The sequence below is a fragment of the Pseudophryne corroboree genome, chromosome 10 (assembly GCF_028390025.1).
Source record: "Pseudophryne corroboree isolate aPseCor3 chromosome 10, aPseCor3.hap2, whole genome shotgun sequence".
Taxonomy (NCBI): Eukaryota; Metazoa; Chordata; class Amphibia; order Anura; family Myobatrachidae; genus Pseudophryne; species Pseudophryne corroboree.
Window position 1 is genome coordinate 353,015,852 of NC_086453.1, and position 14,638 is coordinate 353,030,489.

Consider the following 14,638-nt stretch of genomic DNA (forward strand, 5'->3'; position numbering starts at 1 on the left):
ACTTACAGACTGGAACGAATCTCCTCAGTCCTCCATGACACCCCGACTCAATTTATCCGCGTTTGGTCACTTTGGACCGATTACTACAACGCCGAACCTCCATTGTCAACCATCTAAAATCCATCTGAATACACCTGGCATGATGCTGCACCCCGACTGGCAAACCCCCCCCCCCCCACTACTTGTATCTTATGACTGCATCTTCGAATTTGTAATTCCTATACCCAATCCTACCTTCCCCTACCCACTTTATCACCTTCTCTCTCCCCCTTTCTTTTTCTTATTCTCTTTATCTGCACCCTTACTACCTTCCTGTCTCTCCCCATGCATAATCACTAAAGTTCTATACTATTTTCTTTCTCCATCTTTCCTACAATCTACTACACATATTTTTTCTATCAGTTTTTTGACCAGTATATTCTTCTCCACATATATAAAATGTTAAATTCTATCTCAATATTATAATGAGTTACACTCCTATTGATTTTTGATGATATATATCAGACCGCAGACGCTTGTTACAGTATAATGATGTTTGACTAAGATTTTGTAATAAGCCTGCTATTTTTCTCTCACGAGTTGTAACCAAATTCTATTTCACCCAATAAAATATTCTTTCAAAAAAAAAAAAAATAATGTAGATACCAACATTATATTTATTATACCTCGTGAGTATATACACCCAAGGACGCTTGGGTCTGGGGCTTGATTATCCTGCCATAAGTTTATAATACTTGAATCCAATAGATACTTAGTAACTATGGGTTTACAATTGCTACAAATATTTAAACAAAATGTTCAGTGGCATGAAACATTGTATCCATATGTGCGACTGTTATTACTCTCCTAAATAGCTCTACTACAGAGACCCAACAACGGAACTTTAAACTGCTCACAAATCTTCTGAATTTTTATGTACTGAAGTGATGCCGGCCCAATAGGATCAACTATATACATATAATGTTTTATTTATTTATTTATATATATATATATATATATATACACACATATACATACATACACACACATACATACATATTATATATATATATATATATATATATGAAACAATGATATTCAATCCCTGCGCTGCATGTCCGTGTTTTCCAGAGTCTCTTTCAACAAATATCCCAATGCAGCTCAATCCAGCTCCAAGCCAAGGAGCAATCGGTATTGGTGCTAAAACAAATCAGTAGAGCGCACTGGTACATGTAAAAGCATTGACTTTATAAAGAAGAAGTAATATCCACATACATTGCAGTTTAAAATTCCAAGCTCAGTGAAGGTCAAAAACCATCACCGTTGTGCCCAGTCAAGCTGAATCTCTCTCGCCGGCTCTGGACCCAGCGTGTGACGTCACAACGTCCACAGCAGTTAGCCACGCCCAACGCGTTTCGACCAATCACAGTCTTCGTCAGGGGATGTGGTTGATGTACATAGGCAGGATGTAATATACCCTTTCCAATTTAAATAACGGTTATTCGTTGGTTACACTGATTAGTAACACATTTACACTTGGTAACATTGTAACAACATAAAAACACACCAAAAACCAATACATATAAAAACTTTTTAGCAAGAGGTGTCTATCCCGTTCGATCCACATAGTTTATTTCATCTTATTTGTTTTATTAAAAAGCCAAATTTATTCAGATATTTAAACTCCTATCTCCCATGTATCTTAGACAGCTGTATACTAATCAAATCAATGATCTCTATCTATCCATATGAGAGCAGAGAGCGGGATTAACAACTTTCACTTTACAATATCATATTTTACCTTTACAAACATCACATTAAACACAACATATACATTTATAACAAATGGTCATATTAAAAATCCTATGCGTAGAACCAATTCTCTATTAAATACAGAGGCTTATATATCCAATGTTACCACGGACACCATTCTAATTACTCCCAAAAGTTGAAGTTCTTATATCTTTCTCTTCCTAAAGAAGAGTATCATAAAAAGTGTTTTTTTTTTTTTAAAAACAAGCTCATTTTAAGGTTCTTTACCTTTTTAATCTAAAGAAGAGATTTTAGTGCTGTAAAATAACAGTGTGCCAGCCGCGGCCCCTCTCCGAGATCCATTCATCGGGACTTAGCCACTGCCGCTCGTAGATCCCCAAAGGAGTCCCGACCTCCACAATAACATTGCAAAAAAGGGTACTATATCACAACCCTCTTTGAGACCAAATGGTACAAATGTATTTAAAGTATAGATCCAGTATGTCTCTCTTCGGGATAGTTTTTTTTAACAAATACCCCCCTCTCTCATCCATACACACTTTTTCTATTGCCTTAAAGGAAAATCCCTTTAAACTGGATTTTGTACATTCCGCAAAGTGTCAAGGGACACTGTGAATTTCAACCTTGGGCAATATATTTTGTGTGTGCTCTAATATACGTAATTTTAAAGTACGTTTAGTCTTTCCAATGTAAAGTTTCCCACAATTACACTCTAGCATATATACAACATGAGTGCTAAAGCAAATTCATTTGCCCTTAATTTTCCAAGACCTTTCATTGCGTGAGTAAAAAAATTGTTTATTATCTCTATTTACAAACTGACACATTTTACATTTATAACAGGCATAAAATCCTTCTAATTTATTTTCACTTTCATGTCCTCTAATTGTTTTCATATTACTAGGGGCTAAACGATCTTTCAATGAGCATGACTTCTTGTATATGATCCTAAGATGTTGTGAAATAACATCCTTCAGAAGAGGATCAAAGCATAATATGCCCCAATGTTTATTTAAGATCTTCTTGATCTCCCCCCACCTTTATTAAATCGAGTCACAAAGGGTACTCCAAGCTTTTTAATAAAACAAAATAAGATGAAATAAACTACGTGGATCGAACGGGATAGACACCTCTTGCGAAAAAGTTTTTATATGTATTGGTTTGGTTTTTGGTATGTATTGATTTTTGGTGTGTTTTTATGTTGTTACAATCTTACCAAGTCTAAATGTGTTACTAATCAGTGTAACCAATGAAAAACCGTTATTTAAATTGGAATGGGTATATTACATCCTGCCTATGTACATTAACCACATCCCCAGACAAAGACTGTGATTAGTCAAAACGCGTTGGGCGTGGCTACCTGCTGTGAACGTTGTGATGTCACCTGCCGGGTCCAGAGCCGGCGAGAGAGATTCAGCACGACTGGGCACAACGGTGACGGTTGTTTTTGAACTTCACTGAGCTTGGAATTTTAAACTGCAATGTTTGTGGATATTTCTTCTTCTTTAATGCTTTTACATTTACCAGTGCGCTCTCCTGATTTGTTTTAGCATATATTATATATATATATATATATATATATATACATACACACACCTTTTTTACTGATATCAGTATATTTAATTATTTTATGTTTTATGGATTTTTTTTCTTTCTACTTAAATGATTCATTATTTTAAATCATCAGCTGATTGCATACACTTCCTTTGAATTTTGACCCCATGAGCGCCACTATTTTTTTGGTCTCTGTTTGTTCTATTTTAATTAGGGGTATACACAGCCCCTGTCTTGAGGCGAACGTGGGCTCACGATTCCATATTTTATAAAACAGTTTGCTTGTTTCCATTTGAGGTGTGGATTAAAATATTAATCTTAAAGGCACAGGCGCTTCAAAATTTGTCTAGTTAATGTTTTTTAATTATTGTTGCTCCATCTATTACTTAATTTGTGGGAACCAGGAAATGCATATTGAAGAAATTTAATTTTTTTTACTAAATGTGTCCTCTTTTTGTGAAATGGACCAGTGCAAAGACATCGCCAGTCTTACTGATAAACTCGATGATTTATAAAACAGCAGTAGGAGAAAAAAAAACCTACAGGTGGTGTGCTTCCCGGAGTTGGTAAAGATCCATGAACTGCTTGATCTCCACCTAAACTGGTTTCTGGAACAACTAGCCTGGGACTTGAAAGGGATACCGTTAGCTATCAAAAGAGCACAGAGTTGGACCTGATCAGAAGAACATCTTTTTGGCATCCATGTCCATGTTGCTACTGAACTTAGAGAGTTTGCTCTAATCTGTAAGCAACTATTTAAGTCTAAGTTAAAGTTTTCCCTGTTATACCCATCTTGTCTATGGGTTTTTTGATGATGTGAAGACACTCTTTTGTGAAGATCCAACCGCAGCTCATTATTCTCATCCTGGTATTTGACTTTCCTTGTTTTAATGCCATTTGTCTCTACATATATTAATGTGGGACACACTGTGATTACATTAAGCATACCATACATACTGTACATGCACTATGTTATCTTTGTACTTTTTCTTTGTTATTTTTGTTACCTGTTCAACCATTTGCTTGTGTTTTATCTGCCATCCTTTGTTCTGGGCCGCACTCTATTATAGGTTACTCTCTCCTTGCTCACTGGGACAAGGAGAGGCCATGTCTTAATGTAAATTTTTTATTGTCATTGATTCTGTTCACAGGCATAGGTTTATATTATGGACCATTCTCCTTCTCAGCAATCGGCTATGGAGGATACTCCACGTCTTTCCTTCGGGCCCAACACAGGTTCGCTTATCTTCAAGCGTCTCATTATTTACAATATGTTCTTTCTAGACTACAAGACAAAGATATTAACAATCCTCTAGATTCCCTTCTGTGCACTAAAATATTTTCTACTTCTATTATTTACGCACGTATACATTCCAAACTTGATCTGGAAACTGAACTCCCGGAACTTACCAAATGGACATCTCAGATTCCTTGTCTCTCCCCTAAGATACATTTAAAAACCTTCCAACTAAACTTAAAACTTATTTTAAAAAGTTTAAATCAGGAGATTACCTATACATTTTTTCATAGGGCACACTTATCACCTAAAAAAACACTGTTTGTTAGGTATCTCTGAGGGGATGGGATACACTAAAATGTTTACATGATGAATCAGACATTCTACATTGCTTCTGGGGCTGTCATCATGTTCAATAGTTCTGGAATGATATATGCCATTATGTCACCATGGCTCTAGGTATACCATTCTGATGCATAGTATGTTGAGCACTTTTCAGCTATTTGGCTGATCAACCTGAAATTCCCAAGACTGACAAGAAACTCATTGTTCTTTTATCAGTGGTGGGCAAGAAGGATGTGCTGCAGCAGTGGATCTATGATTTAGAAACTACTGTTGCTTTGGCAACTTTTAGGCTTCATATCCTGTTTACTATGGATTGGTTGGAGTCTTTAACCCTGCTCTCTTTCAATGCTGAGATAAATATATACAGACCCTGCACTCCCAAACCAAACTAGTGATTCAGAGCTGCATTGAATCCACTACTTGGTACTCTTATCAACTTCTAGATAACAACAACCCTATCTCTTTATGAAAACTTTTACCTTTTACCCCTTCCCATACCTATTGCTTGATGGATGGATACCCTATGGATGGATCGCTGACCCATGGTCTCTGGTATGCATTGATTGTTTGATGTAACAGTGCTATTATTTGTTTTATTACATTTAAAGTTTAGGCATATATATATATATATATATATATATATATATAAACATGTGACTGCTCGGTGCCAAATTCTTTATTAATCAAATTGTTTTATGGATACGTCCCTAGCTAGAGTTACTTACATTAGTCTATGTTTCTCTTTAAAAATAACAAAACACAAAATCTCTTTGTAAGTACAATTCTCATTAATGTTTATTTCTGTGACTTATAGGAGGGTAGCCGCTTCACATTTTATGTCCTAAATTGTATGTGATCCAATGTCTCATTGTTTGAGGTAGATCTGCCATCTTTTCTTTATGAATATGCGCTTGACTTGTTAACTTTCAATAAAATACAAACTAGAAAAAGAAACAATGCATAAAAGAAATATAAAAAACAAACAAAATTAGGTAGTAGATGCTTATCTTTCACAGTGAGGTATATTCAGAAAATGCCCAATGCGTTTTGTCCTCTGGACTTCATCAAGGGGTAATATAGGAGGGGGACAGGGCTCTTACTTATACCTACCTTAATTAGGAAGTGATTGATGACCTCACTTCCTGTTTGTAAAACATGTGTATTAGGGACAATAAAAAATAAGTTGACGCAATGTTAGATAGATAAAGGAAACCACTAGTAAGTAAAACTCCTGGAGAAGCTGTTAAATATATATATAAATAGCATAAAAAGTCACAGAAGTTGATAATAGACTTTGTGTCCTGCTTGCGGAGGTTGCTACTTCTGCCTCAATGCCGGTGTCTGGGTTTTTAAACTATGCATGTGTGGAGTCTGGAGGGTAACTTCTGGGTTTGGCATCCTGTGTAGTGCAGGTGGAATGCAGCCACACTTATGGTTATGTCAATTCCCATTTCCTCCATTCAGTGTTGCCATGGTGGCCAGTTCAGAGGAGATCACATGGGCGGACAGTCTTTAAAGAGTCTGGGGAAGCCTGGCAGCCATTTTTGAAAGGATTCTGCATTCTAGATACTTCTTATTACGGGCATAATATATTGGCTGCCCGTTGCACACACTTAAAAGAGGAAAACATAGTTAAAAACTATAACCTGGGGGCATACGGACAACCCCAAATATAGCTGCATCAATCTCCACACACTATCAACCATGAGACAGAGTCCAGCACCATCTATATAAACCAAAGTACCCAACATCCATAGGTACCGCTACATATACCTCATTTTTCCATTCTCTACTTTTCCCTCTACACTATCTACTGCTCTTTTTTCCTTATTACATATCCACCATCACATACACACACTCCTCAACTTTTCATTCCACAGTCAATGGAAATTTGTCTTGTTGAATTTTCACAATTTAACAGGACAGGTGGAACTCTAAACCAAGGACAGTGTTTCTGCCACAACGACTGAAGAAGGGAGAAGATAGAACCATATTCATAATTTTCAATACACAGGATAGATATACTAGAATATGAAGATACAGTAAGACAGTTACTAGAAAAAGGCTATGTGACATCCATGAGAGGCAATCAAATTGAAACACACACACACACACACACACACACACACACACACACACACACGAACAGAATCAATGACAGCAAGAGTCAGTATCAGCCCAAACAAAGTACAAATAGAAACAGATAGGACAAACACATGGGATTATATCCTGCCAAACTCAACCCATCAAAACACAATCAAACAAAAGAAAACTAGTAGAAACAGAAGAAGAGGTTACTGGGGAGGCAAACAAAAACAAAACAAGTCTCAGCACAGGAGAACCACAACAACAAAACAGCATCTTCAACCTCATTACCACCGAACTAAAAGACACACATATAGCAGTACTCTAGAAGTGGTTTAAATTTTCCCCTACACACACGCTCAACAAGTTCAAAACATATCTGGATATACAATCCTTCAAATAACAAAATACAATTCTTACCCAAACAACAAACAGACAATTTCAGACACACAGAAATGAATCCTCCATCTACTTTCTACCTCCTCCATGTAAAAGGACATATCAACAATTTCAAACACTTAGTAACCAGGAATTTAGAGAACATGGAGACCAAACACACTAATCATCATAATCAGAGAGAGAGAGGCATTATTGGAATTAAGAGAAAATAGAAAACATCATATTCAAACTGGATGATAAGGGTGGGGGTATAGTCATATTAGACAAATAAAAATTCATTTCAGAATCAAAAAGACCCCTGGGAGACAGTTATACATATATAGCACTGAAAGGAGCACCACACAGTACAAAACAAAGATGAACTGCTAACACTCCTGTAACAGGGTCTCTCATTAGGAATCCTCAAAAAAAGTATGATTACCTAAATCCTCTACACCGTGTCATACCCGTATTCTATTATCTTCTGAAGGTCCACAAAGACATACAGATGGAGCCACGTTAATCGTGGCTGTCTGCGACTAAGTGTGCCCCACTTGGCACACTGCTGGGAACGAATGGAACGCGCGTGCGCCGTAGATGTGCACGCACCCCATTCACTTTGAATGGTAGCGTCTGTGTATGCTCGGCAGCTGGGTAAAGGTGCAGCAGTGACGTGCGGTGGGGTGAGGCAGGTGAGGCAGAGCCTTTCCTTTCATACTTACATTTGTGCCAGAGTTTTGACTGTATAAAGTATATGAAAAATACAAAGAATATGTTAGAAATATCTCCTTTGCATTATTCTAATAATTTTTATAGCCAAAACTCTGGAGTAAAAAGTCTATGGCAGGTGAGGCAGTGCCTCGCCTGCCTATCTTTTCCGCTCATCTCTGATCAAAACTCACCAAAGTTTTCAGGAGTTTATACTGCTGTACCTGTGTATAATGCCCAGATGTACACTTTGACTCATATATTGTGTGTAAATCTGGCTCTATTGCCAGCTAGTGCCACCTGAGCAATTTAGCTCACCGCACGTCCCTGAGGCGCAGGTGCACCTAGGCATGTTGCTTGCCCCCGCCTATGAGGCAGCTCCATCAATGAGCATGGCTCCATCTGTACAGAACCCAAGAGGTAGGCCAATCATCTCTGGTAACGATTCATTAACCTCCAACTTATCCAGATATATTGACCAATACCTTTAGGAACACGTCAGTTCACAGATGTCTTGACTAAGGGACACAACACATTTGATACAGGCCCTAAAAAAACATAGAATGAGAGAGAAACATGTGGTTTGTGATGAGCAAAGTCACCTCCCTGTACACAGTCATCAAACACACAAAGGGGATAGAGAGTGCCATATACGTCTTAGAACAAGATGAGACAATATAGCCAACACAGACACTATTCATCCTAATTACGATACAATTCATACTTGAACACAACTGCACCTGGTTCGACAACCAATACTATCTACAACAAACAGACACAGCCATGGGGACCAGCATGGCCCCAAGCTATGCCAACCTGTTCATGAGTAAGTGGGAGGAAGACAACATCTGGCAGGGGCATGGCTTAGGAGCGAATCTGGCCCCATGGAAAAGGTATATTGGCAATATCTGGTACATTTGGAAGGGGAAAAAACAAGAACTACAGAGTTTCATTACATACATGAATTCAATTCATTCAACCCTAAAATTCACCACCAAATATAGCAAAGAGAGAGTAGAGCTCCTAGATCTTGACATACACAAAAAGGACAATAAAATCACAACTAGGACTTTTCCCAAGTAGGTAGATGTGAATAGATACATCCTATCCACCAGCAGCCACCACCCTAAATGGCTGAATAGCGTACCTCTCAGTTAATTTGCTAGAATCAGGCACAACTGCACCACATTAGAAAACGATGAACAACAAGGAAGAGAAGAAATATGATACTCACACTACATCAAGTGTTCGAAAATTAAAAATAGCAGATAGGGGCCAACTACTCACAAACAAAAAGAAACCTGACACCAAAAGCACTCAAATCACTCAAAACAATGAAATATACTTTGAGACCCAATATAACAATTTCATAGGCAAGATCAAACAAATAATCAACAAACACTGGCACATATAGATGGAGCCACGATCATCTGAGGTGGCTCCATTGCAAGCGAGCACTCCTAGCATGACTACGTGATCCGTCCACCTAGTCACGCCGGGAGTGCACAGAGATGCTCCCATTCAGAGAGTCTCTGACCGTCATGGGTGTGCGCACCCAGGCGGTCGTGGACTCGATAGGGACGATGGAGCATGGCTCCATCTGTATTTCTGCAGGGTTATACCTTGTCAGGAATATTACCCCCCAGAATTGAAGATACAATTTGTAGGGAATAACATACCAGCACAAAATACATCCAAGCCACAATAGATAACACTAAGAAAGCACAAGGATTTCACCACTATGGAGCATGTAAAGGCTGTACAACTACCAAAGTAATGGATAGAACAATATTCACAGACATTACTTCCCACACCACAGGACAAGGTTTTAACATCAAACTTTGTCCTGTGGTGTGGGAAGAAATGTCTGTGACTATTGGTGTGACATACGTGAGCTCATGACCCTGCAGTACACAATATGTAGGGAGAACAATCAGGCCACTAAAAATCAGGATCACAGAGCATTTTAGAAACATCAGAATAGGTTGCGTACAACATAGCACTTGCCTGCACTATAAGGAAATGCACCAACAGGACCCATCCTCACTGTCATTTGTAGCAATCAGGCAGATACCACAAAACTAGAGGGGAGTAGACTATCTAAAGAAAATAAACAAAGAAGAGTTAAAATGGATCTATACCCTCAAAACACTAACACCCCAAGGACACAACATAGACTTTATCCACTCAGTAAGATGACATTATTACTTTACATAATGAAAAACATCCATGAACACATTTTGATGCTGGCAATCAGTACAACTGAATCAAACTATACATAATATGAGTAATATAATGACTAATCAAGTAATCCAGCCAACTATATACAAATAAGCAATATTTATTATGAGCAATATTAATCGATCTATACAAAGAATAATTCATTTCATTTAGCACCACTGACCAATCACACCTAAGAAGATACGCACCTAAATGTTGTAAGTTATACACCACTATCTTATATAACAAACTGTTTTTCTGGGAACACCGCCATATATAACAAACCATTTTCCAACAACAGTAAACCATCTAAAAAGCACACCACCATTACGTAAAAAAAAGTTTTACAACAGTAAACCATTTTAGACAGTACCCCTCTTTTTTGCTTCCTTTTTCTTTTCCTCTCTGCACCTCTTTATAACATCACTACAAAATTCTCACACCCCATATATGTCTACTGAATCAGCAAACAAAATGTTTCCCTTCTCATATCCTTCTTAAACCCACTGGCATACCCCAGATCACATATGATCCTCCTCTGACATATCTGTCAACTAACAAACATAAAAAACAAAACAAAATAAAATAAAAGTTCAACACATAGATGTTACGCTTTATTATCACTCTTGATTGACAGATTAGAGTTACCAACTCATCCAATCAGGAGAAACAAGGGTGGATCTTCCGCCCCTCTGCCTCACTATAAGCTTTATCAAGCACAGCACTTCACTGTTTGGACATCCTTGACAAAGGCCACAGAGCCGAAATGCATTGGAGTCCACACCATTTTAGCACAATGTTTCCTGGCTGTGCGCCATCTCCTCACACTCTCCAGCTAGAAAGGGGAAATCCCATGGACCACAAGATTGCTGGCCACCCACGTGACCAGGAACCAGAAAGTTTGGGCTGCGGGAGGAAAATAATCTGGTCTCCATGGTTAAATACTCTGGAACACTAGTACAATGAGATGGTTGTTCGAGCTGACCACCAACAGGATAAGGGAGAGTGACTAATATCTCACCCAATAAGATGAGCACTGCAGACAGGCAAAAATGGTATAACAGCGTACTCTAGGAACTGGCAACAAAAGTGTGATACTACCTAACACCCTATCAGGGACATTTTAACGGAGGAGGGGGCCCGTGTGCACCTCCAGGTGGGCCCCCTCCTCTGTACATCGCTGTAGACTGCGGTGCTGTGCTGGAGTCTACTGCGCATGCGCAGATCTCTGGAGAATTGTGCCCGCAATGTTATGGAAACCAAAAATCACTAATGCGCATGTGCGGTGGCCATTTTAGTGATGATTTTCACTGCAACTGCAGCACCTGACCCTGGACTCCGGGAAGGTAAGTAATAAAAATGGGTGCAGTGTGTGGTGTGGGCCACTCCTGGACCCAGAGGCTCTTCAGTACAGCACACATTATAGAAAGGCCTATGAATCCTATTGACTAACAAAAGTTTACTCTAAGACAATTTCTGAATGACTATTATGAACACATGCATATGAATTAATGAGGATTAACCAACTGTAGACCTTCCTCCCAATTAATATCTATAGGGGGAGCATAAACTCTGGGACTATACATTTTATACAAAAGGGGTTCCTAAAGAACTTCCTGAAACCCTACCCTAAGTGAGGTTCCACAAATGAAAGTGGGAGTATACCAATCTGGAGGGTATACTGAAGGTAGCCCCCTTTGGGATCAACCTAAGAAATCATTGTGACTCCTTCTCATTCATATCCTGTTAGTCTCATTAACATCAAACTGTTAACATTATTCCACTCTCGCACCTCTACAAACCCCTCTCCTCCATTCCTATCCATCCTACATTCCCCATCTCTTCCACAGCAATATTTCAAACCACGATACATGCTCTCCCCCTCTACTATTTCCCTCAGAGCTACTATTTCCCTCAGAGCTGCAACCTTCTAAACAAACCATTAAATTATCCCACTACCGCAAAAGTGCCTCAAATGCTCTGAGACCCACATGTACTGTATGAAAGAGGTTAAGCGATGAAGAAATCTGATGCTCTGTTCATGTTCTGTATTATTATGTATTATAATTGATTCTAGCTGTGTGTAAGGCAATGGAATAAAGTTTTAAGAAGATGAGTGGTCCAGATAGAGGTACCCAATGGCCACCTGTTCCCCACCACTCCTATATAAAATGGGTGTATGATTGAAAGTACAGTATAAAATAATTCCCAATCTCTATGGCCTTCGAGGAACCCTTCAATAAAACAAATAAAGCCTCCCTAAATGAAACCTTCCCACCTTTTGAATCTCCATATGAAACAATATCTTATTTCGCATATAGTGGCATGGCTAGTCCTAGATCCAAATGAACCTTATTGTGTTTGTATATTTCAGTGACCAGTGTCAGGACAAAGACATAACGTTGAAGACTGCAATAACAAACATCATGAAATGTGACATTGACAAAGAGAATCTCACAGACCTGGAGGTACTCCCACCAGCAGACTGTGTCATCAGTGCAGCGATGTTGGAATTCATCAGCAAAGACCAAGATGATTATATAAGGAATCTCAGGAAATTTGAGATGCTGCTAAAACCTGAAGGATTCCTGATATTGATAGGGCTTTTAAATACAACTTATGTGATGGTTGGGCAGGACAAGGTACACGTGTTCAAATATGATGAGAACTTTGCAAGAAAAGTTCTCACTGATGAAGGGTTTGTTATTGATCACTGTGCAGTCCACAAAAGAACAACAGTGAGTGACTTAACTGACTATGATGCAATTATATTTATCACAGCTCACAGAGAGTGATAAGGGCCTGATTCTGAGTTGTCTGCTGTGTCAGGTGCAGTTGAGTGTTTTATTTTTACTGCGTATGCTTCTAAATCGCACCTTGCATGCATCCTGATAGTGCTTGTTCAGAGTCGAAGTAGCAATTTTTGACACACGCACGTTGAAGTTTACGGAAAATATATTGGGTATTCCTGGGTGGTGAATAGTTAATGTCATGAAGGTGGATATTCAATAGGTCCTAGTGGTGTAGGGGGCCTGAACACAGGTTATAAAGTTGCATACCAATTTCCCAGATTTGTCTGCTAAGCAATTGGGTCTGATCCATTGCCCAGCCTGAACTGTGACATTACATTTTCAGTGAGAGTCATGTGTAGTGGATGTTACAATGGTATGGAGGGACTGTAATGTGGCATAATATGAACTGGGGCAGTGTGACGTGGTATAATTTGAAGTAGAGGGCACTATAATATGGCACAGTGCGCCTGATTCAGATGTGGTATCGCTGCTTAGTAATGTAGTAGGAGGCAGATGCCTCCTGCTGCAGCAGTGAACTGACATGCATTCTAGGACTCAGCCATCTAATTACTCACTCATCATCAAGCAGCTTGCTGCACCCATGTTGCTGTGCAAGCTGCCCATTGCAGAGACCATGAAATGTCCATCTTGTGATGGAGGTCCCTGGCCTTCAGTTTCACAAATATTGCCGTTGTCCAACCCTACCCACCTCCGAGATGGCAGCAGACTGTCAATCACTGACAGTCTGCAGCCACCTTCACTGCATGCTTCATTTGCGCATGAGCAGAATGGATCCTGTGCATGTGCAAAGTACAGATAATCGGTAGTTTGCATATGATGTTGCACCTCCAACCAATGTGATACCTACTCCTAGTGAGAACATTTCCTGATTTTTATAATACTGCCTTTATATACATTTAATGGAGCCAGAGCATCATTTGTGTAAGTGGGACTAGAACTACGGAGATAGTGCATGGTGAATGGAACTCTCATCCGCACACTAACTACAAAGATGTCACATGCAGCTCCAATGAGAGTCTGGCTCGTGCTGGCTAGAGTGACAGTTGGAGGTCACATGCAGCTCCAAGGGAGGCTAGCTTGTGCTGGCTTGTGTGACAGTTGGCGGTCATATGTGGCTCTAGAGAGAGACTGACTGTTGCTGCCTAGTGTGACAGTTGGTGGTATTGAGTTGTCATATTGAGGAGAGATGGTGGCTGACAGTGTGCGGGAGTGCTGCTCATCTACCCTGTGCAGAGTGTCTGCTCCCAGTGACCAGAGGCAGTGCAAGCAGTGTTAATGTCACTCAGCAGATCGGAGGTGGCTGATAGGGTTAGAGTGTAGTGATGTGACTCTCTGCCCCTCTAAAGGATGGATATTTACTCTTCTAGAGATAAGCAGTACATTGAGAAGTTGAGTACACACATCCTCAGAAGCATTCAGTGCAATCAGACAGCTGAATGGTCCACTGTGGAGGTCTGTAGTAAGTGACACTTCACAGCCTGACATTAAAGCACACATCAAAGCTGCAGCATTAATTAACTTCTCAGGGGTAAATTTACTAAGATGG

At 39.4% G+C, this 14,638-nt stretch overlaps 1 protein-coding gene across 1 annotated transcript in view; it reads left to right on the top strand.

Moving 5' to 3' along the window:
* The window catches only part of LOC134965631 (nicotinamide N-methyltransferase-like), a 55,505-nt gene extending 42,431 nt beyond the window's left edge, over positions 1 to 13,074 (top strand). The window contains exon 3 of the mRNA XM_063941970.1: positions 12,654 to 13,074. Coding sequence (XP_063798040.1) covers positions 12,654 to 13,074 — 421 coding nt within the window. The remainder of the gene's footprint in view (positions 1 to 12,653) is intronic.
* Positions 13,075 to 14,638: the final 1,564 nt, after the last annotated feature.